Below are 25,539 nucleotides of genomic sequence, written 5' to 3'. Positions count from 1 at the left end.
ACGTAACTAATGAATGGCCCCTTACATGCAAAAGCTTACTATTTTGTTCAAAAAAGGGTACCTTAAAAACTCCAAAACACGTTTCAGCAGTACTCTGTATATTTGGGATACAAAACGTTTGTTATTTCATGTTACATCTCGGCACTAAGGTATTTACTTATTCCTTAATAAAACAAGTGGTTTACTTCTCGTGTAATTCCTTCCTATGGGTGCAAATAAGAGGGAGGGGGGTAGAGTTTTGACACAAACTGCGGGATTGTAATTTTTAGGGGATTGTGTCTCTTTTGGGGGTATTGCTCTTGGGGAAGAGCTTCATAGGTGGTGCGCCTTCGCTCTTGGGATGGATAGATTTGGAATGATTTTAAAATAGAATGAATGCTTTTCGCTTGCTTTATTCGAATGGGGTTATAGTTAAATGTTTGGCGTCGAATTTTCGATAATTGAGAGATTCCTTAATAATCGAACGATATTTTTCGAACGAAAATTGTTAATTATCATATGAGCGGATTTATGGAGGGGTATGTGTTGTGTGAGTGGCGGATACAACGGGAAAATCATGGGGGTCATGTCCCCCCACCCTAAACCGTCGACAACAGTATCCGTACACATTGTGTTCAAACACTTCATGCATAAAATGTCAACGATGACAGTATCTTTTCATCTCATTAATTATTTTTCAAAGTAAATATTTGAACTACTACTTCGTTTCATTGCTAATGAAATTAATTTGCAACGTTTATTCCCAATCAGGTGCCTTATTCCTGACCGATTTGGTGCTTTTTATTGACTCTCAAACAGATTCAGACATTTTTCGTACCAAAATCGGGAATTTCGTTCATGGGGTTGGGGGCTTTCTTCAACATGAGCCCCCTCTCCCCCCAAAAAATGGTTTTCTGTATTCGGCCCTTTAGTGATCCGGTAGTGAAATCTTGAAACAAAGGGTAGAGAAACGGTTTCCATACTGTTTTGAACTTCACAATTACTAAGATCAAATATGTACAATTTTTATTAAAAAGTGAGGGATAATGATAATATGGGCGGGTCTTTGGGCTACACTAGCAGGCTTAAACTTGAGAATTGTTAAACTTAAAAATATATTGAACCACTATGGTATAAAACATGTAATTGAAAATTTAAGGTGGTCTTAGGTTTTTTCGGATTATTCTTTCTTAGAGGGAGGGGGGGGGGGAGAAATTGTTATAAGAGGCGTGCCATTGCTCACAGGGACGGATGGACACCCCTGTCATTCTCTAAAGTTTCAGAATCAAATAATAGCTTCTCAAGTGCTTTTTTTCGAATGGGGTTACTCAGAGAGCACACTTTGTTGAGATAAAGGTTTTAAAACGATTGTTAACGCTGTGACAGTCATGTTAAAACGTTTGTGAAACGATTTTAAAACGATTTTAAAACGATTGTTAACGCTGTGACAGTCATGTTAAAACGTTTGTGAAACGTTTAAACGCAATGTGTTTAAAATGCAGTGGGGCTCATCCCCCTCCCCGCACCCGGCGATGACATTCATCTCTCAAATACGACGGAGAACCCCCAGAATGAGAGCCCATTAAAATAAGACTAAATGCCCTCTTATAAGTTACCCTCTCCTCTTCAAAACTTCAGTGGCGTAGTCTGCGCCATGAACCCCAACCCCCTCTGCCCTCTCAATCGTGGAGATCTTTGTTTAATATATTGCTTGCTGTCGAATGTTCGGTTATCGAGCGTCTCGGATGATTTGAAAACCGGATATGTAATCTGCTTTTTAGAGAAAGTTGGTAATCAATTTAAACCTTTTTGAGGACCAACGTACGGAAAATCAAGCGCAGCTATGAAACTTTAAGTTCCGAAATGAACCGTCGCGAGCCATTTTCAGCAGTTTTGCCTCAACTTTACAAAAAATAAATAAATAAATAAATCTCATAAAATCAGCACATCAATTGACTCCAAATTTTTAAGTTGAGTGAATAATATACTAATCAACATTTATGAAAATGTAAGGAATATCACATTGAAAATATAAGGAATATGACATAAACAGAAGCGAGTAAAACAAGAAAAAACATTTAAATTCAACTACGCACGCGAAAATAAATGCTACGCATAAAAGTCATAAATATCTTACGTATGGAATTTGAAAAAAAAAAAAAAAAATATCTGTATAAAATGTTATTTTTATTTTTAAAAAAATGGTCCAAAGAGTGGAAGCTAATATTAATCCCACACGACAAACTTCCATACTTATTTTTAATGCACTCAGAAATATTTCAACTTCACTCCCTACACTTTTATACTGTTATTACATATTTCCCAAGTCAGCGAATGAAAAAGAAAAATAAAACAGAGCGAATCAAGAAAGAAAAAAAATAATCATGAACTTCAATGCAATTCAAGCCACACTTATAACTTTCAATGCGCCGGGAATCCCAATCTGCTGGAAAACACAGTCAGAAATATTTTACCCGCCCTCCTCAAGTATCAGTCAGATAAATATAATTCCACTAATAACAAGAACATAAAAAAAAAAGCAAAGCAATAAACAAGAATAATAAATGAGTCCTTTTGCGCAGAGAGAGCAACGATTCCCCTACTTGTTTACATTATTAACTTCGTGTTTGAGTGCGCGAAACCATTTGAAATAACCACGTGATATCTGAGAATCATTAGTTTAAATACATAACCGTTCGAATAAATCACTCGAAATGAATGTAAAAAAAAAAAATCGAGAAATCAATTGGTTACACAAATTGAAATGAAAGGGGGAGGGGGGGGTGATACCATTTCAATCGCTGCGGGGCGTCTATACCTCAAAACTCAAATTTTGAATTGGTAGCCAATGGCTACCAGAACCTCATAAAATGGTAGCCAAATCTCAAAAAATGATAGCCAAACTTAATTTAAATTATTTAATTTATTTTATTCCATTTATTTATTTAGAATGTGTGTATATGTCATAGGCGTAGCAAAGAACTTTTCTTATAAAATAATAATTAAAATAAGTAAATAAAGATATTAAAAAAAAATAAATAAAATAAAAAGCAAGCTAAAAAAGGAAAAGAGAGTTGAGGATTTTTTTTTTGGGGGGGGGGGGAGAATTGAACTTGGGGGAGTGGGAACGGGCAACTCTGCTTAGATATTATTTAACACATCTTTTGCAAACTATAATCTGTATTAATTTCTTTAAACAAAACCCATCACGATATTAAAATAAATAAAAAAAAAAAGATTATTGTTATTATTTTTTTTTTTTCAGCTTTCAAAACTTCTAGAAACACCACTGCTTTCAACCTAAAGATGAGTTAGTTCCTTGATAAAGAAAACAACAAAATACCAAAAACTTTTTAAAAAACCTGAACCATTTGCGATTCTACAAAAATGTTTTTTCTTTTTTTTTTTTTTTGCTTTTTCAAATGCATGCAAAATTTTTATAAAAATCGAAGCCTGAGTGTCAAAAAATGAATAAATAAAAGAAAGGCAAACAATATAAAACAAAACGAAAAAAAAAATGAAATAAAAGATCCAGCGGAAGAAAAAAAGGGTTCCAGCCGGATTCTTTCCACCTTCTCCAGACACAAGGGCGCCATTTTTTTTTATTTATGTGTTTTATAAGTACGATTGCACTTCTCTTTATTTATTTTGGAACAGATTTTCCTCTTTTTACTGGTGAAAATGGACAATCTACAACGCGGCGCCATTTTGAAAATTTACCGCGAAACTTAAAAATAACAATTTTTTTGGAGAAATTAAGTAAATAAACGGATATGTCCTCTCCTCCAGTAGGTTTTATATTTAAAAAAGAAAAAAAAAGGAAAAACAAACAATATAATTCAAACAAAAAATCAAAAATCTTGCAAAAAAAAAATTTTTTTTTTAGCGATATCGTTTTTACCTTGCCTTGATGCATTTCGACTCAAAGATGCCATTTCTGTTTATTCATATGTAAACCAAATGTACAAGATTAATTCTTTTCATTTATTTTGGAAAGGATATTTTCGTCTTAACTGGTAAAAATGAACAATCTAACAACGCGACGCCATTTTGAAACCGCGTAGTTTAAAAAACATCGCAAAACGAAGAAACAGCCATTTGTTAAGGAGAAATAAAGTTGAAAAATGAATTTAAGATCAAAAAAGCATAATTTACTAAATTGGTGTGTGAAATTTGTCTATTTTTACGATCGCGTGTAAAGAAAGTCGAGTTTTCAAAAGTTTTGTAACGAATTTGCCGTCGTGATTGCGATTTTTGTTTCTATTCAGAGCAAGCACAATTAGCCACAATTGCATATAAATATAATAATATTTAAAATACATTAAATAACTTGCATTTCTTCCTCCTTTCTCCTCCCCTATCCGATGGCCGAAAGTTTAGTGGACAAGAGGACAATACTCCCCCCCCCTCATCCCCGGCGATCCGATAGCCGAACTTTTAGTGGACAAAAGAATTTGGGGAAAGGTCATATGTCAAGACTATAGGTCAGGGAAGGTTGCATTGGCGAATGGTAGCCACATTGGCGACTGAAGTGAAAATAATGGTCGCCAAAATTTGAAAATTGGTCGCATTTGGCGACTGGCGACCGCGAGTTTTGAGCTTTAGGGGCGTCCCCTGAGGGCTACCAACAGTCAAGGGCCCATTGCCAGTTTTCTAGCCGCTAGCAATAAACCTATAAAAGTTTATACTAGTTCGAGCCGGGTCGCCCAAATGCCGAACTCCTAGTTTCTGACAAGCTAACAGGGAATCTCGTCGAACCAGCATCCCCCAAGGATTGCGACCCGTAAATGAAGACTAAAATCTATCAAATTGACCCCCTAAAACAGGCTTGCGTTTCGAACTTTTCCGGAGGGTAGGGGGGCAAGGGTGTATCTGCTCATTTTATCGGAAAACAACAAAAAACTAGACCCACTGAAACGTAAAAACTAGATTATTTCAAGGAATTGGGGGGGGGGGGGGGCAGGCCGGTTATTTCGGACTTTACAAGAGAGGAGGAGGGATTAAAGAGTATCCTACGAGTTGCATATTATGCCGAATAACAGTAAGAATTTCATTTATATGAGTACAATAACTTCTAAAAGCCAGGAGGGTTCGCCCCTTATTATACCCCTAAATGATAGGCTTGATGGCACATTCCTATTTCGAGCGCACCCCTGCCAATACAACTCGGGAATTCAACTGTTCCAAAAGTCAAAGGTATCCACCCCCCCCCCTTTCGCAGGGCGATGGTGCACCCTCTCAAATGTTATGGAGCATCCGTCTAGAAAGAGCTCCCCCCTCCCAAAATGCGATTTAAAAAACCCTCTCAAAAAACCGCTTTTATAGAAATTTCGGTTTCGCAGACAGCGCCATGGACCCCCCCCCCCCCCGCCCCTCCCGAAAATGAGATTTAAAGAACCCTCTCAAAAACCCAGCCCTAAAAGTTTTAATGGCAAAGGCTGCGCCATGCCCCCATCCCACCCGAAAATGAGATAAAAAACACTCTGAAAAACCGGCCAATGGCGCAGGCCGCATGCCCCCTCCCCCTTATAGTGGGGCGCCCCTGTAGCAGTCTACTCAATTCTGGAAAGGCTCAGAAAATGAACTACTTGAGCACTCGATTCAAACATCTCGAGATCTCGATTTAAAACATCTCGAGATCTCGATTTAAAACATCTCGAGATCTCGATTCAAAAGATCTCGAGAAGTCAACTGCTCGAGTACTCGATTCAAAAGCTCTCGAGAAGTCAATCGCTCGAGTACTCGATTCCAAAGATCTCGAGAAGTCAATCGCTCAAGTACTCGATTCCAAAGATCTTGAGAAGTCAATCGCTCGAGTACTCGATTCGGAAGATCTCGATTATCAATCGCTCGAGTTCTCGAATTCAAAAGATCTCAATTATCAATCACTCGAGTGATCGACTTGAAAAGATCTCGATTATGAATCACTCGATTATCAGAAGTACTCGATTCCCGAGATCTCGATTATCAAAAGATCTCGATTATGCCCATCACTACTAGAAATATTAGTTCGTGAGCGGTGGGGGAGGGTTTATTATTATTATTGTATCAGAGCATAGGATGCATGACTGTGTTGATTATTTGCTTATTAGCTGCCTAATATTCATTCCTTCACATTAATATTTAAAAATCGCATCTCTGTTTGCAATAATTAGACTAGAATGTATGAATTATATCCCTCAAATGAACGTATATATTGTGTAATCCAGTTACAAACAGCAATATATCATCTATTATTGGAGTCTGATGAAGATTACCTCTGTCAGATCAGAAAAGTTAGTTCGTAAGCAGTGGGGAAGGTTTTTTTTTTATTATTGCATCGTCGTATGTGCTTTAAATGAATGTTTATATATGTACTTCAGTTTCATAATACATCGTTTGTTTTTGGAGTCTAGTGGGAACTAATCTGTCAGCCAGAATTGCTACTCTGTGTCCAGCGGGGGGGGGGGGGGGGGGAGCAAGAAACTCAAACTACTGTAATTGTCAATAAACTCTCTGAAACTAAAGTTTCTATTCAAGTTCTAATAGTTATGACGCCTTGCTTTCGGTGCGAAAGCTTTTTTTTTTCGGAGTGGAGGAAAACTGCCTATTTTCAAAGAGCTATAGCAAGCTTGTTATTTGTGCTACAAAAAAGTTGTAAATGCAAAAGTTGTAGGAAATTTTATGTTCTTTAAACTTTACATTTAAAACTTTTTTCTAAGTTGAACCATTTCGGAGATATTTTGGAAAAAACAAAAAAAGTCATAAATTTTTGTGGTTTTTCGGCCCCCAAAAGTTCTCCCGGGGTCTTTCGTGTTGGATAACTTGGTTTTTCCATGTCGGCACCAATATGTACAAATTAAAAAAATAAAATCTTTGACCCTATTTTTTGCAAGGTAAAATGTATCTATTGACTGGACAAAGTGGGAATGAAGATAAAACAAAAATTGCTATTATACTCAGTTTGCTGGGCGATGAAGGTGCCTCTGTATTCAATACTTTCAAGTTTGAAGATACTACCAACAAAGATAAATACGCTGATGTCGTAAATAAATTCACAAAGTATTATGCACCGTGCCAAAAATATGGTCTTCAAACGCTTCAAGTTCTTCTCTTGCTCACAACAGGAAGGATAATCGATTGATTTGTACCTTACCCAGCTACGTACCTGCGAATTTACAGACCAAGAAGAATTCCTTCTTCGTGACAGAGTTGTCTTGGGTATTCATGACAAATTCCTTCAAGAGAGTTTTCTTTGGGAACCTGCACTGACCCTAATAGTCTAGTCCAGTGGCGCCGACTCCATAGGGCTTGAGGGGGCCCGAGCCCCCTCAATAGTTTGTTTTGGGGGGCAGAGCCCCCTCAATAATTTAAGAACATTATTTGTCGTATTATGGTTTCTAAAATCAGAAAATTATGTTGGTATTTTTTACTTTCCTTGTTTGAAGATAGTTACATTGTAAAATACCTTCAGTAATGAATTAAAACAAATAACTATTGTGGTAGTAAGCAGGTTCATTGAAAACGAGTGTTGTGAATAATGATAGTGTTACGGTGCTGAGAGCACTCATAGAATTTGTCCCAGTGCGCGAAACTTCGGGTGAAGTCTGTCGCCGGCGGCGCTCTCATCTGTGTTGCTGATCTGGAAAAAATATATCAGGGTTCTATTTGTACATTAAATGGAAGGCGTGATAGTTTTTTTCAGTTATTAGAGTTAATAAAGTAATCTGTATTAACTTTTCAACTCTGTTAAAGCATTAATTTTGAGACATTTTTATTTAATGAACTCTGAGCCTTATTCAAAGCAAGCTTAAATGAGTTATTTCACTTATAGTAATCAGTGCGACAGCAATCTTTTATGCTTTATTCTTTTAATGATAGTTTAGATTTATTTAAATATCATTTCAATCTTTTCAGAGCTATATATTCACTGCTTTGTAATAGACTAAAGGCATAATTATTACTGTAAATTAAATTAGCTTTTTATGAAAATACCATGCGTTTTTTTTTTTTTTCAAAGTCAAAAAATGTGTTGGCTTGTCGAGTTTCTCAAGAGTGTCGATTTACCGAGAGTCGAGTTTTTGGGGTTCTAATGTTGATCATATGACTAAAATGCTTAAAAAGCTTTAAAACTCACTATTTTTTTAAATCTCAAATTTAGAAGATTTCCCCTGGCAAGGCCCCCGTTATGGCACTCCCTCCCCAATAGTTGTTATAAATCGGTGCCACTAGGAGTTCCTTTTCATGCAAGTCAAGTGCACTACCTTGTATAGTGCCGTAGCGTAGCTACGGCACTTCACGGCTCCCCACAAAATGGAACTGTAAAATTGTCCCTCACTTAAGGCAAGTGTCATGATCTAATTGAAGCAGAAAATTTGTGTACCCACTTTTAGATTGTTTTACTTTGAAAATGCCATGTCACATATTGTTTTTTTGTATAAATTATACGCACAAGAAAATATATAAGTTAGCATTTTCAAGGGACAAAAATCTGAATTTTTTTCGGGGAGGGGGGGCTCCATGCTTTAACATACTCCCTAGACCCCGGTGACATCCGGCCCCCCCAATATTTTTTCCAAGTCGGCGCCCCTGGTCTAGTCAATGAACGGTTTGAAAAAACAAAAAAACATGTAGTTTGAAAATTTGCACACACATGCAGGAAGGGCTCCTGATGAACATAATAAAAGTCCTCTGTGGTAGGGGGGGGGGGAGCTTGCAGTGCCACCTAGGATTTTAGGTGTGTTTTTTCAGTTTTCATCTTATATCTCAAAAACTATTTACTTGCGAACAAAATTGTTTATCTTTAAAAAGCTTTTTTAATTTTTTATGGTAGCCATAATAGTTTCTGAGATATTAAATTTCAAAGTTTGAATTTTTGAAAAATTGACCATTTTTTTCGTTTTTTTCTATTTTTGGAGCCTAATTGGTGATTGATTTGATGTGATTCTTTTCTCTTTTCAGTCTGAAGTAGTGAAGGTCATTATGGTAATTTGATTTCTTGAAACTGGAGAGCAGGTGATGGTACTTTAAGTCCCCGGTGGTAGGGAAGGATCTCGCACGACCATCTTGAAATTCAAGTGCGTGTTTTCAGTTTTTGTCTTATATCTCAAAAACTATTTACTTGCAAACAAAATTGTTATTTGATGAATTGAAAAACGTAAAATTATCTTTAAAAAGCTTTTTTTACTTTTATTGTATCTATAATAGTAGATGAGAAATTAAATTTCAAAGTTAGTGAATTTTCAGAAAACTGACCAATTTTTTTTGCTCGTTTCCATTTTTGGAGCCCCTCGAAGATTTATTTGCTGTGATTCTTTCCTCTTTTTGGTCTGAAGTAGTGTAGGTTATTAGGAGGATTTTTTTTCTTGAAATTGGAAGTCAGGTGGGGGGAGGAAGGAAGCAAGTAATGCGGAAAGACAAAAATATGTGCAGGTGTTCTTTTCATTCCTTTCACTATAGTACAAAAAACGATAAACCAAAATGAGGGTAAAAAATGAACGCTTAGTTATAAAAATTGGTGCACATGTACAAAAAGGTCTCCTAACAAACATACTAAAAGTCCCCAGTGGTAGAGGGGAGCTTGTGCCACTATCTTGGAACTGCGCTTTTTCGGTTTATCTATGATTTTGTTTCTTCAGCTTTTGTCTTATGTCTCACAATCTTTTCTTGCAAGCAAAATTATCAAGTGTTAAATTAAAGAGCACGAAATTATCTTTAAAAATGTGTTTTTGGTTTGGTTATAACTGCAATAGGTGCAGAGACAATGTGTTAACAAATTCGTGAGATTTTGAAAACGATCTACTTTTTTCCCTTTTTTCATTTTTGGGACTCTGAGAAAAAAATATTAATCATTTGTTTTTAAATAAATGGACTCTGTTGTGTCATTTACATCTTTTAAGACCCAAAAAGACCTTAATGCATGTAAGAAATAAACATGTACCCTTGTGCAGTAAGGATAAATGATAAAATTAATGATAAAAAATTCTAACATGCAAAAAGGGCATCTTCTTCCTCAGATTGTTAAGGGGTGTTATTTGGTGATAAACCGTTAAGGTGAGTTTTTTTTAAAATCCTGACAGATTATGCAAGCAACGCTACAGTTTACTTTTTTTTTTGCAGCCACATTTTGTGTTACATCCTTTTGTAATACAATATATTTTCTGTTTTCATAATTTTATATATTTTCTTTTCTTGCTCTGACTCTATTGTCTTTTGAGGATGCAAAAAGTGTGCAGGTATATGTGCAATTTTATGCCTACTCTAAGTGTTCTTGAACTTCTTTAGTTATTCTTTTCTCTTGTCATTTAAATATTCTAGCGCTAAAATTTATATAAACTATGCATCGCTTCAATGGTACATTATTATCTCAATAAATCTTCAGTAATCAAGCAAATTGGGTAGTAAATGAAATTTTGGTTAAAATATGCTTTTTGGACTATTTTGAAATGAAAAACACTAAAAAATTATGATAGTTGAATTAATAAAAAAAAGCTACTTGGATTTTTTCTTCGTGTAATTTTAGAAAAACTTAGTTGGTCTGCCTATATATACCTAATAGTAAAGCTGCATTGATTAAAAAAAAAAAAAGATAAACTATTTAACAAATTGCATTACCTTAAAAAATATAAGTTTCTAAATTTATTAAATCTAATTTATCTATAAAGCTGTGCTAGTAACTTTGCATTAATTAGATTTTACTCTTTGCAATAATATGTAAAATTTATGAAAACATTTGGGGGGAAAACGATAAAGATTTTCAAAAAAAAAAAAAAAAAAACCATTTTTGAGAAAAACCACATGGTTTAAAAAAAACACTTGGTTTAATCTGTGGTTTAAACCATGTTTTAAACCAACGTAATTTAAACCCAACAACCCTGCATCAAATAACAAATTTTAACATTATTACTTCTTAATAAAAAGTAAATACCTGAAATGAGGAGCAATGTTGATGGTGCACTATGGGTATCCACAAACCTTCGCATGCATTGTTTAATTTTATCATCTGCAGCATTTTTGCTCGTAGCACTGATGTGAACAACAGTAACCTTCAAAGAAAAATAAATAAATAAATGAATAAGATTTAAACAAAGTAATTTCAGTTAAAAATTATTGCAATTTACAGTAATGCTGCTAAATGAGAAAGATATTGTACGAAAATAGGAAATGATAGGAAAACGGGATATGATCTGTAAATGATAGAAAATGGATCTGCAGATTGTTTTCTATAATTAAAAAACAATAAGAAAATGCTCATTAGGAATAGAAAAATGGTTTGTAGAAATAAGAAAAGTACGAGTAAGAATAGGAAAATAATCTGTAGGGATTAAGTAATATTTATCTTTCAATAATGACAAAGAAAAAGTTTATTAGCATGAAGCTCATTTCAGTTCTTTCTCTCGTCGGAAGTGGTGGTGACCAGTTAAATAAACTCAATGCCCTTAACCCAAGGACAGATACAAGGGAGGGGCGATCCTCACTCCCTTGAGGGACCCTACACTGGCAATTTTTTCCATATTGAATTTCAAAACGAAACTGTAGGCATCTTTGACGACGGAAAGGAGTGGAGTTCAAATCTGTGTCCTGGAAACTTTTCACAATTGAAGTTTCCAAAATGCAATTTCAGACAATCTTTAGTGATGTAAGGAGGAGGAGGAGTTAGGTATTGTTATTATGGGAAAAAATAGGTCCGTCTTTCCCAACCTTTTTCACTTCGCGACCCCCTAAGTTTCCCCTATGTATGTGTGTGTGTGTCTGCGCAGACATAGTGCATATTTTACATAACAGCTCAAAGTGCTTGAGATATTTTATTTAAGTTTAATGTTTTCTTTTCATTTAGGCATCATGTTTTTTTAATTTCTACCATAATTTCAAAAAAAAAAAAAAATCTCGAAAATGTTAAGCATATATTTCTGTTTTTCCAAAATTCTTGCGTCTATAAATTTTGGGCCCCTTTGCAAAAAATCAGCAGGGCCTTTAACTGCCTACCGGATTTCTATGCTACTGAGAGCCACGAGCCCCTTTAGTACAGTGCACTCCCCCCCCTCCTGCAGGGTCTGCAAGTATTTAGATCTGGGCCTGCGTTGCAAGATCAAAAAATTGGGAGAAGTGTGTTTATACAAAGGGGGGGGGGGGCAAGAGACAGAGAGTCCAGATTTATGCTTGAAAGTAAGAAGGGGGAGGTGTCATTTTTAATATATGAGTAATCAAATTGAGAGAATTGCGTTATATAAGTGGATAAAAAAAAATTAACAAGAATCCACAGTTGTATGTGTAACTTTCGCAACTGTCCTTCCTCGGAAATTGTAGTTCTAAAATTGTAGTCAAACTATCTCTAGTGATATTTGGAGGAGGAAAAGTTCAATCTCGAAGATGGTCTTTGAAATTTCTTGAAATTGAAGTCCTAAAAATGAAGTTTTAGACAATTTTTAACGATGGGGGATGAGGGAGATGGATCGGAGATACTCTCTAATTTTCTCAAAATAAAATGATGTATCCTAAATAAGCTCAATTGTAGACTATCTTTGTTAAAGTTAAGGGAAAAGAAGGGGTTCAAGAGACCTATCCCTGGAAAATGTTTTGAATTTAAGATTCTAAAAATGCAATTATAGGTCACATTTGAAACATCCAAAAAGTTGAAGTTCCAAAAACAAACAAAAAAAAAGGACCAGTTTTAATGATATGGGAGAAGAGAGGATTTCGGGTATTCCCAAGGAAATTTTTCGAAATTTAAGTCCCAAAAATAGGTTAGTAGATGAACTTTTATAAGAAGTGGATATGTTTAGAGACTCTCATACTTCTTTTTTTGAAATGTAAGCTCTAAAAATGAAATTTTATGTAACCTTTAATTTTGAGAAGGGGGACAGCAGACACTTTTGTTGGATTTTTTCTTTCTGAAATTAAAATACTAAAAGCCCATTTCTTGGCTGATTTTTTATGAAGTTAAGGGACCGAATAGGGTTCAGGACTCTACCCCGGAATATTTCAAAAATTAAGTCTTAAAAACACAACTACAGGACATGTTTCAGGATAAGGGTTGGGGTTTAGGGAATCTCGCACAGATTTTTTTTTGAAATTGAAGTTCGAAAAACGAAGTTTTAGACAATTTTGGATGATGTTTGAGGGAGTCAATTTGGGGGTTTTTTTCGTGGAAATTTGTAGGAATTGAAGTCTTTAAACAAAAACTTAAGATAATCTTAAGGACGTTAGGGGATCAGGTACTCTGGAAGGAGAGGGAGGGGGGGGGGGAGTTGCTGTAGCCCTATAGCCCTTCTCCTGGATTTGCCATTGTGCTCAAGTATTGGGCAATTTCACGGAAAGTGATCCTGGCACATAATTTATTTTTCACATAATATAGAAACAAATCTTATTTTTTGACAAAGAAATATCTGTTCTTTTTAATTCCAGCATCAATTTTGTGTTTAAAATATTTTTATATCAGATTTAAGCCTCATTTGATAACATTTAGACGAAGTAAAAAAAAAAAAAAGCATTGTTGGTGAAATAAATGTAAGAGCCCATTTTTTTACTTAATCATCAATTTTTTTTTTTGAAAAAACTAACAAATATCATGAACGCAGATGCTTTACAATAGTTATGAGTCAAATTTTTTTAATCAATATTTTGATAAGCTTTTAACCCCCCAAAATATGCAGGTCACTTTTTGTTGGTCACAAACTTAATGCAAAAAGAACAAAAGTTTTCCTCCAAGGTCAAATTTGGGGGCTAGAAGAAAAATACCTCATATCATAAATTAATTTGATAAATACTACCTGTAACCAGAATTTCATCTTCAAACATTCAGCAGAAAATGTTTAAAGAGGCTTTTTGAAAGATGTCACACACGTAATGCTCCTGTATGGTTTTCATTACGAGTTGGGTCTTTACATTTGAATGTAAGGAAAAAAAAGTACTTTACGTAATTCATCTAAAAATACTGTGTGCTGGCACTGAATCCAAGACTCGATGAGTGTTAAAAAATAATGATATTGATAAAATAAAATAAATATAAAAAAAATTGTTTTCATACCCAAAGAGCAATTTAAACAAAGTGTTCGCAATCTGTATACTTTAAGATCAAAAGTACGATGTTCTAAATACCTTAAATTGCATTTACATTTTTTGATAGTTTTTGTTTTTTGAGAAAAAGTGAGTAAATTCTACAGACCATTTAAAACATTCCAAACCTTTTAAACCAAATAAGTATAGGTTAGAAGTTTGTGATAGTTTATAAGCTTAACATTTACTATTTGATTTGTATGCAAATAAAAATTAATTTCATCTTCATTCTTTATTTTGTGAAATTATCCTATCAGTTTAAGTATTTACTAGCTGCATTGCACAATCTACCTCGAAAATAATAGTTGCGTCAAGTGGCGCATTTTTAACAATCAGGCTTAAATAAAAGAAAAAAAAAGTGTTAGGTTTCCCGTCAATGTGTAGAAAAGAGCAATTTTATGCCTCAAAACTTAACTTTAGATGTCTTTGGCTTTTTTTCTTTTTTTTTTTTTTTAAATCATTTTTGCTGATAGGCCTCAATATCCCATTTTATGGATTTTCGGACCCCCCTCCCCTAAGGGGGTCGGCCCTCAAAAGGGGGCGAAAGTACTCCTATGTGTATTCTTCAGCATCAAAGGATAGACCTCTGTGCCAGATTTGGCAAAGATATGATGTAAAATGAACTTGAATATTGAAAACTCCCATGGGGGGGGGGGGCAAAGCCTAGGGAAAAGAATCCCCATGTGAGTTTCTGAGCACCAAGTTCCTCTGTGCGCGATTTGGCAAAGATCCGATGTAAACTGTGGATTTTGATTGGGAAATCCCCTTCAAATGTTGCATGTGGTCACATACGGAATGCTCTAATGTCAAACACGTAACGCCAATGAAATATTTTTGTTGCTATTGTATGAGATTTAGAAAAAAAATATTCGTGGAATACTTACTCAGTATACTTACACACATGCACAAAAAATACGGTTCATTTGCCTTTCAAAACTTCGCAGGAAATAACAAAATAGTATAAGCTATAGCTAATTTTCAGATTTTCTGAGTCACACATGTAAAGCTGTATTAAAAATTTTATAAAAAAATTTAGAATTGTCCTACAAAAATAAAACTGCTACAAATATCTTCTTACATATATTCTGTTAATCCAGTAGAAACCACTAAGAAATATTTTTAAAATATCATATTGATTTTTATTGTTATTTGCAACGAAATGGTGTCAAAAAGTCACACACGTAACGCTGGAATGGCCCTATCGATGTTACTCTAAAATGATGCTATTTTTCTCTTATGTTTTCAATTATACAATGAAATGATAGGGATAATGTCCCGACCTTCTAAAAAATGCTTCGCGACCCTCAAGGGGGTCTCGACTCGCAGGTTGGAAACCCCTGGAATAGGTTCATTGATTTTTTTCTCCGGTAATTTTTGGAAATTAAAGTTTCAAAAATACAATTTTAGACGACTTCGATCATGTTAGGCGTAGGGGTTTTAGCAACATTCCTTGGATTTGCTACAAAATTGAAATTCTAAACTGCAATTTTAGAATGCCCCATTAGACGGAAAATGAAAGGAATAGGTTTGGAGACCTGCTTGGATAAATCTCTATAGTTTAGTTGCTTTAGATAAAAAAGATGTGACAGAGGGGGGGGGGGGGGAGGACTCAAGCATGTGCACACCAGATACATAATAAAAGGGTAAAAAAACCAACTGCCCCCTCCTTGAGCACTTTCTGGATCCGCCCTTGCCTTAATCATGGAGGGAGCAAATGATAAAAATGGTAGCAAGAACTTTCTAAGACATTTGAAGGTCAAGTGGTTGGTTTCGCTACACAAATAATTGACTAAGCAAAAATCAGAACAATAAATGTTAACAGGTAGCAGCCTGAAACTTCAAGATACACATAGTGGACTTCGAGGTAAAAGGGGAAAAAATCTATTATTTAACATTTACCAGTTTTGGGGCCATCCCAAAACTTAGACATAAGGAGTTAAGTGAAATTGAGACATTAAAAGTCTACTGTATATATAAATTTAAAAAAACCCAGGGGGAGGAAGTGGCTGATTGATTTTTTTTTTTCAATCAGAACTTCTTTTGGTACAGATGTGATATACCCCCCCATTTGGCGACATGCAATTTTTTGCACAAAATTGAAATATTTGTCTCGCCAATGAGGCGATAATTTTTTAAGCATGGCATCCCTGGCGAAACTAACCTCTGTTAAGCAACCCGAAGGCAATTTTAGATCTGTTCAAACTTGTTTACTTGGGTTGTCTACTGGGTTTTACGCAGGAGAGATACGTGTTATTTCGTGCAATATACCTTACAGGAAAGCTGATTTTGTTGTTAGTTTAAATTCAGTAGTTGTATTTTGAAGTAAAAACATTAGAAAATGCCAGTTTCTTCAACGACGTTAATTAAAAGTTAACTCCAACGTGGTGTGTATCTGTAACGTGCCATTGTCATATGATGTTTTGTTTTAGACTAAGTGTGAGGATTTATATCATAAAAAGGTAAGTTCTTTATTTTAGAATTCAAAACAAACTCTCACTTCCGAAATTCTTTGTTATTACAAAACTTTGATGGGTTCTCGTAGTTTTTAACTCTATTTTTACTGTATGTAAATTAATTTTACAAAAATAGTATGGTTATTTGTTCTAAGTTAATTCTTATCGATTGCCACGAATTATTTAGACATATTTTATTAACGTGCCTCCTTTTAGGTACTGAATTTCTGAAAATAAGTTGACTCCAGCATTTTATAAAAATATGAAGGTGTTATTTTATGTAAAATATAATAGATATTTTGAAAGCATGTCTGGATAGCAAATAAATTATTGTATTTTTGTATTGTTTATGTTTAGGATGTTCTGTTGAGACATTTCTACTTTTCATAGATCGAAATTTGAGTAACTAAGCGCTTTTTAGGCTGAAATAGTTATTGATTTTGGAAATGTTTTCCGCTTTTAAACATCGCAATTTGAATCACTTTGCTCTTTTTTAGCAGAGTGTGAGAAAAGTTTTTGTTCGATGAAATGCATGTTGGAAAATAGCTTTTATTTCTATTAGTACATATTTCATTGGTAAGCTGTTCTAGTAATTTGTCAATTTAAGCATTTTAAATACTTTCTAGTAATTGTTCTTTGTGTACAAAACCTTTCTATTTTCTGGTATTCTTGAAACGTATATTCGTGATGTTTTTTTCTTGTGGTTTTATGTTATTTTTACATACATTGTGTTCGGAAGTGCTTTGATCATGTTTTTTATCCGATTTTTTCCTATTAGAGCTAAAAAAGCATCGCTAAGAACGATGTATGACATATGTCGTCATACATCGTTTTCTTGGTGACGCTTTCTTGGCGCCAACAGGAAAAAGTCGCCAAGGGTGGGGTATATCACATCGGTTTCCTTCTTTTTTGTACTCGCCACACAGCGAGTGGAAATTTTAACGTCTAGAAAAGATCAAAATAAAACTATTGGGAGAACTGTTTGGTGTTCTAGTTGATGAAGCTCCTGAAAACATGTAGCTGGGACTCATCGACTAGTAGATCTCCGGTATACTCAAGTCAAATTTCAGAGAATTGGAGCTTTTGAAGTTGAACAAATCCTTACCTCAATGATTTACCAATATTAAGGAAAATGCAAGAATGTGTGCTACATAATATTTGTTAGTACAAATAGTTATGAACAAACTTTTTTCATGATGAGTATTAACAGGTCAAAAAACAAGGAATAAATTAACAGATAAATATTTTAAATATTTCAAAAATCAGCAATGAACTCAAAATATCAAAGTAAGTAAGGAAAATTCAGTCTCGGCCATTCCATTGATAATTTTGATTTTGTTACATTTTAGTAAATTATATCTTCAATATAGATATTTACAAGCAAGTTTAATTACTAAATTAGTGGCAACAAGAATATAGACATCGACAAACCTCTTACCTGAGATAATATTAATTCTTGGATTACAGTCTTGTTTTCCTTGTTTATGTCACAAACACACATGAATTCAGCCTCTCGATGATTTGTAAAAAATCTTTCTCTAATGTTTTTCACAAGAGCAATAGCAGATTTTCCTTTTGGAACCTGACAGTTTTCAATATCCCAAAAGACACCAATTGGAGGAATAAAATGTAAATTTAGAGCATTTTGGAATTTTGCAGCAATATTACTTTTAGACCCTTCTGAAACAAAATAAATAAATTAATTAAGTGAAAATTACATAGTTGAAAAGGAAAAAAAAAAAAAAAAACACATAAATTTATACAAGCTTTAATCTAATAAATTTTACCATACGATGTCAAACTTTCAAAATTGAAATGACAATTTAATGTGAAAATTGAAAATGAAAACTGAATAAAAATACAGTGTAGAGTCTCAAAAATCTGAAGCAATTGGAGCTCCTGTCACCTTGGATCATAGAAAATTCCAATTATCTGGCACGTTCTAAAACAACTAAAAACTATGTAAGAATGTACTGAACACGTTCAACTTCCTCATACCAACAAAAAGGAAATGATGAGATAAGCTGTAAGTTACTGCTCCTCATGCTGGAGCTAAAGCAGAACTACATGCAGGTACCAACAGCCCAGTTACAACATTCAGAGACTGCAGTTTTGTCCTTCTTATGGACTTCCAGATTGATAGTCTGGAATGAGTTGAAGGCAGATATCATCTCATTGAAGCTGATGTTAGTACCCTCAAACAAGAGGCTCCAAGCTGGCATCTTGTACGAGTTTTGCTACACCATTGATTGCAGACTTTAGCTAGAGTGCTAATTTAATTTTTGATAGGACCTTGATAATTTAAACATGCTTAAAATAAATTATTTGTCAGACAAACTACATTTCCAATCCTTATCCTATTGTTTGTCGTTTTTTCCTATGCGATGAACTAGGCTTAATAGGAATTAATTTTAAAGGTTCTTTGGAGTTTGTTGTTTGTTTTAACGAGGTTTGACTGTACCAGTGTTCAGATAATCTCATTTTCAATGACATCTGCCCAACTCAAAACATTTTAAAATCTTTATCATAGGTGTGCTCATTGCCCCCAAGAGCAATGGCGCAAACCCCCCAATAGCACAAAACCCCTCAAAAAGGGAAAAAAGCCCCCTGAAAATTTCAATGGTGCAGTCCGTACCATGATCCCCCCTCCCCATGGGTAGGAACTTCTGTTTATGAGTTTTTTACACCTGGGTCTGATTTCTGGTTTCTATTAACACGCTAAACATTCTTAATGAATTATTTACTTTTCTAAATATTCAGAATCAAAAGATAAAGCTCTAATGCTAATTCCTAGGAATAGAGTTGGCTTGAATGTAAATGGATAGAAATTTCTGAATGGGCATGACAAAATGACATGTCTATACTAAGACTTCTACTACAAAAAATAAAATAAAAAAGTACTCAAAATACAATGGCTGCCGCTTATTTGAATCATGTTTGTTTTAAACAGTTTTGATTCAATAAAAGAACTGATTTTGAAAATCAAAAATGTGCAATTTTTTTTAAATGTTGAATTCTACATACAATTTGGGAGGACTTTATTTGATTTTTAGTCAAATAAGATAAAGTATTAAAAGTTTTAGACAGGTTTTTTTTTTCCTTCTTTTAGTACGGAGCATTTATATGAAAGAAATAGATGAAGTTTTGTGATGAACATTATTCTATTTCTAAAATAAATTTACACTCAAAAGAATAAAGTAATAGATTTTTTAAAAAAATGTTAAGCACTTTTCATAATGCACTCAAAAGGACAAAATACTTAACTTGTCTTTTTTGACCCAGAAAAGTTATTTTCTCCTTTTGAGCACATTCTGAAAAGTGCTTAGTATTTTTGTAAAAAAAAATCTGTAATTTAATGTTGTGTTTTTGTGGGTTTGATTAATTAAAGCAGCTGATTCAAGTAACCACTGATTTAATTTACCTGGTGCTCACTGTAATAGAAATAACATAAAAAGTATTGATGTGTTCAAGTGGTAAAAACACACAATAAACAAAAACAAATGCATTTTACAGAAAAAGATCTAATCAGATATATATATATATATATATATATATATTAATATATATATATATATAATATATATATATATATATATATCAGGGGTCTGTCCAGAATTTTTCACAGGGTCCGTTTTTTGTGAAAAATGAAATAATTTTGTGAAAAATGAAATAATTTTGTGAAAAATGAATTAATTTTGTGAAAAATCAAATAATTTCGCAACAAAAAAAAAAAATAAATAAATAAAAAAAAATGCTAAACCAAAATTTTAGAATTTAGAGATTTCACAAACTGCATCATTTAAACTTAAAGTTGAGTGTTTTCCTCTTCTACATCGAGAATATCATTCTGGAGTGTTTTTCTAGTTATTGGCGGGGGAAGGGGGGGGGGGCACATCGTTCTCTCAAGTATCAATATTTATCTACCATTCTGCATTATGTTAAATTGTACTGGAAATATATATATATAGTATATATATATATATATATATGATAAAACAAACAAAATTATATAATAACAAACTTATTTTCAGTCAGCTTAATTTCTTTCCAAGAAACTAACAGGCATAATATTTATTTGGCAGTAGCAATTATTTATCGCTTGCAGGAGCATTGCAAGAGTGCAGATTTTTTTTTTTTTTTTTTTGCAGAACTAGCAGATTTTGTATAAGCTGATCCCTCTAATTTGACTTCAAAAAAGGTTCCAAAAATTATCGGTTTTATACATGGAAATATACTTCATTTTGCTTTCAGATTTGCTCTTTCAATAAACATTTCGTGAAAGATCCGATCTTGTTTATCAGTATTTTGTGAAAGGTCCGTTTTGGTTGATCGGATTTTGTGAAAGGTCCGTTTTGGTTGATCGGATTTTGTGAAGGGTCCGTTAACGGACCCAAAATTCCTCTGGCCAGACCCCTGTATATATATATATATAAATCCAATATAATTTTTCAACAAACTTGAACAAAATTGTGAAAAGAGTCTAATTGATTTATAAATACATATAGACCATGAAAACTTACTTGCATCTGTCATAATAGAATGTAAGAAAATTTCCATATCCATAAATGTAGTTCAGCTTTCATTCTTATTTTGTGATCAAACTTTGATTGAATTTATCCATTACCTGGAACTGAAAAACAAAATTTCCTGATCAAATGTCTTAGAAATTCTACAAGTATATTTTTTGCTAAAATAGAAAATAATTTATAGTTTTCAGATGAATGAGTGAGGACTAATCACAATTTCAAATTAATCAATAACTAAAACTAGTGGTTGCCCATCAGTCAAAAATAGATCTAAAATTCTGCATTTTGAAGCCTCATAAGAGGTAATTAAAACTACAAAAATATCTACTTAATAAAATAGGCAAACAAAACTTCTTAAAAAATCAATACTTCTTCATTAAGATAATAATACACAGTAAAAATTATTTTCAGTTTGACAAATTAATGACAGCAATCAACAGAGAAAAAGAGCAAGGGAGGAGAAAAGATAATGCATTGTCACTTGCTCACATCAGCTTTCTTTACAACTATTTTTTGATTAAGCTATCATCTCATTTACAACAATGAATTAAATATAAAATTATCAGTAGTAAAAAATGTTAAAAAAAAAAACGGTGTGTACACAATACACATTTAGAAAATAGGTAACATGAGAGTAACATACTGCTTTTTGGATAATTCACAATATGGGGCATTTCACAGTATTTAGCTGCGATAGACTCTACACTTCATAAGGATGTTTTAGCCTCCTACTCATGATTAGTGCAAATAGTAAAGTTAAACTTTTTGTAAATGATTAGTTCTATGTGTACTTATGTCATAACATTGAAAAAAGTTTAGATTTGTTTTGAATTTCTAAAAATATAGGAAGATATGTAGCATGTTATGAACTCTATACTCTAAAGACATGGAAATTTTTACTTAAACTATCTTCAAATTTTCTGTGAAAGTACTAATAATTCTTACCTAATGAAGATTTTTTATTACGTCTAAGTTTATAATACATTTACACACCAAAATAGTTATTAAAAAAATCTAAAAATATTTTTAAAGGAATTATTTACTAAAGATCTGCACACTAATGAACATGTTACAGACTCCACATCTCATAATCTTTTTATAATTGATTTTGTGTGTGAATGTAACAACCGTTACAAAGGAATTCACCAACTTATAATTTTTTAACGAATGCAGTTTTTGACTAAAATTATTATCTGTATTACAGACGATCCTTTAAAAATTTGTACCAATCACCAGTTTTGGCTCTAAATTCAGGTCAAGTCACTATTGAAGAAAAATTCAATGTAGAGTCCGTAATGATAAAAGTTGTGTTTTTGATGTTTTGATTGCGATTTCATGCATAATATAAAGTAAATAAAGAGAAAAAAAATGACATTCATGTCCTTTGGAATGTGTTTTTTTAATACACATGAAACTTTCTAACCTTTTAAGAAGCTTTGTTACGGACACTCCTATGTCACAAATACCATGAAATGCCCAATATACACTTGAATAGGAATGAAATTGATGCACTTTGCTTAAAGGAGTTTCAAAGACTTATGTAATTATTGTCATGGACTCGAGAACAATCAAAATTATTTAAGGCACTTGCTTTGCATTTCCAATATCTAACAATTTAGCACTTGATGGTACAGTTTTACAGTACCTTTGTAAGAAACAGCTATTTTAAGTTTAAAAGAAGAAATAAACTATAATACATTTCTCATTGCACCAACTTTTTTTCAACTGCAAGTAGTGTAGAAAACAAAAAGAAATAGAGGCAGTATAATATTGTTTTTGTGGTAAACAGACTGACAAGATGCAGTAGATGTAAGATGAAAGCAAGCAATTCCAAAATGCTGCATTTGGGATAAGTAAATAGCAGGGCATGAAACGTAAGTCAAAATAATTTATCTCAAGCAATGCATTATAGAAACGTTTTTTACATCCGATGTAGCAAGGAGCTGAACTTGACATATTTTGGTACTTCTTCAACCTTCTCCCTTCCATTTGTTAGAAATTTTGAAATTTCTAACAAATGGAAGGGAGTAGCTACACGTTTTCAATTATTCAAGCACTTGAAAATGAAATTTTTTTCAAGTAATTCTCCTTTTTTAGGAACAAATCATGCAATGCTTTGAGAGTTGAATGCTCCCAACAAAGTGGGGGCCCTAAGTTATAGCTTGCTGAGCTTACACATAAATCCGGCCCTGGTCACAAGTTCCTTTAAGCGCAACATCTAGATCTGAATTGTCATAATTCTGCATAAAATATCTTTTACGAAAAAAAAAAAAAGGAAAATCAGAGGTAATCGTAGAGATACAGTATCTGCTAACAACTTCTTTACGTTCTTTTCTAACGGAATTTGTAAAGTTAGAAATCTATAAAAAGGAAAAATATTTTCATAAAGTTAATCGCGGCTCTGGATAGAAATGTGTGTTTAATAATGTTACCTTTTACACAAATTTAAAACAATTAACAATCAGTTGAATATAAATAAATAAGTAAGAAATAACATAAAAATTATACGCATAAAAAGAGGGTAATCCAAGTGTAATATCATACCTTGAAACCCGCTGCGGAAACTCATTAGCGGGCTATTTTAAATAAGAACAATACGAGAGCGTAAGGAAAAGAAAAAAAAAATTCAGTGTGCGGTAAAAACGTGACATCGTAACGTACAAGAATTCACAACGGAGCAGCTTTGTAAAAACATAAATAAACAAATTTATTTCACCAGAGTATTAAGATGTACCCAGTTTTTTCTCGATCATAGCTTAAACACTTGCTTCTGTTAATAAAGTACAAAATACAAACTGATTCTGTTCAAATGACATAACATAAACATAGAAAAAAAAAAACTCAAGCACGTTACAGACCGATAAGATTCATCTTTTTATATGATTATAGGTTTGTGGGCACAAGAATCCTCTGTGAAATCGCCAAAAGTTGTCGCCAACGCTGAAGTGGTCATGCAGGGATAAGCAATAATTTATACTTTCGGTTTGGCAACATAACGAGTATTTTTACTTCTGTAATGCTTACGAATTTGTCTTATATTTTAGTTATTTATTATAATCAATTTAAAATTTTATATTTATCGTTTTTTTTGCTTAAAAAGTAGGTAAGGACCAAGGGATTTCCTTGATTTTATGCATTGCATATTAGTCATATAATTAAAACTAATTTTGTTTTTGAGCTGTTAATTAATGAAGTTGTACTATAAATAGTTTATTGCTATTGGTTACTAATATTGGTTTAATTTAGTAAATAACTATTGAGACATTACGGTTTAGTGATTTGAATGTGTATTCATTAAAAAACAACCTTCGTTTTTGTATGTCCATAACGCTATACAAATATACTCAACTGATTCAAACCACGTTTGGTACAAAATTCAATTGTGTTCTTGAAAGGAAAAACTGGCTAGAAGCATTTCGAAAATTCAAATTTCCCAATAGTACCTGAATTTATGCAGAGCCCAAAGTTGTGGTTAAGGCTCAAAAGTTGTGAAAGGAGCCAGTAGTAGTGGGGGCATTCCACGATATTTTTGACATTACGTAGAGTCCGTAACGTGGCCTTTTTTTGCCATAACTTTTTAATTTACCGTTTGATTTGTAAATTATTTTAATATTATCTGGTGTGTTGGTAGGAAAAGATCAAAATAAAATAATATGCTAATCAAACAGTAAATTAAAAAGTTATGGCAAAAAAGGTCACGTTACGGACTCTACATAAATGTCAAAAATACCATGGAATGCCCCAGTGGCCACTTATTTATCGCAGTACGTGGGTACATGGGCGATTAGGCTGAATTTTGGGGTGCAACAATGCCGGGGGATCTAGGGGAAGGCATTCCCCTTGACAAGCATGATGTTCGGGGGCCTTCCTGCGGAATATTTACCTTAAAAATGCTGGTTCAAAGTTGATATCAGAGCAGATTTTATAACACTGTTTACTGCAATGATGTGAAAGGACTTGGAAACAGTTTCTAAATATCTATGGCTTTTGATGAAGTAATTACAATAGTGATCTTTTTTTTTTACTTCATTCGCCATAGTTGTTTCAAAGTTAAGAAAATTGTAATGTACCAATAAATACCCAGTTACAGAGTATGATGTCTATAAAACAGTACTGAATTAAAAAATTTAAAAGCTTTATTTGATGTATGAAAGAACTTATCTTTTTTTTTTCTCATCATTTAAATAAGATTTTATTCTCATTAAGTAATAGAATTTCTCACACTAGTGATGTGTTGACACACTATAAACTCCATAGGCATTATTTTATTTTTAGGTTTGCTTTTGAGTAAATTATGAACTTGCATTGTGCTTTGGCTATTGCCATGGAAGGCCCGTGACTCTAAACAACTAAAACAGCTATTGCCACAGAAGAGCGGTAGCCAATCCACGAATAATCTGTGGCATTGCACAGTGCAAATATTCTCCTTCTCATCCTGTATCTAAACAAGCTTTAAAAAAAATAATGAGGGGACTTTTTTATGTATTTAATTATTTAAAAGTGTTGAATGTGTTGCGTTATTTTACAGATGACAAAATTTACTTAGC

The 25,539-nt window shown here is 33.3% G+C and overlaps 2 protein-coding genes across 2 annotated transcripts in view; one reads left to right on the top strand and one right to left on the bottom strand.

Annotated features, from left to right (window-relative positions):
- LOC129222920 (meiosis regulator and mRNA stability factor 1-like) overlaps window positions 1–21,098 on the bottom strand; it is a 142,039-nt gene extending 120,941 nt beyond the window's left edge. Inside the window, exons 1-3 of the mRNA XM_054857515.1 lie at window positions 20,987–21,098; window positions 17,905–18,146; window positions 10,886–11,003 (exon numbers count right to left, since the gene is read on the bottom strand). Coding sequence (XP_054713490.1) covers window positions 10,886–11,003; window positions 17,905–18,146; window positions 20,987–21,029 — 403 coding nt within the window. The 5' untranslated portion in view covers window positions 21,030–21,098. The remainder of the gene's footprint in view (window positions 1–10,885; window positions 11,004–17,904; window positions 18,147–20,986) is intronic.
- A 2,898-nt stretch (window positions 21,099–23,996) lies between these two features.
- Window positions 23,997–25,539, top strand: part of LOC129234619 (nuclear distribution protein nudE-like 1) — a 54,544-nt gene continuing 53,001 nt past the window's right edge. Inside the window, exon 1 of the mRNA XM_054868652.1 lies at window positions 23,997–24,095. The gene's annotated coding sequence lies outside the window, so the exon portion shown is untranslated. The remainder of the gene's footprint in view (window positions 24,096–25,539) is intronic.

Source organism: Uloborus diversus, chromosome 1, assembly GCF_026930045.1.
Source record: "Uloborus diversus isolate 005 chromosome 1, Udiv.v.3.1, whole genome shotgun sequence".
NCBI lineage: Eukaryota > Metazoa > Arthropoda > Arachnida > Araneae > Uloboridae > Uloborus > Uloborus diversus.
This window is presented reverse-complemented; position numbering and strand designations above follow the sequence as displayed.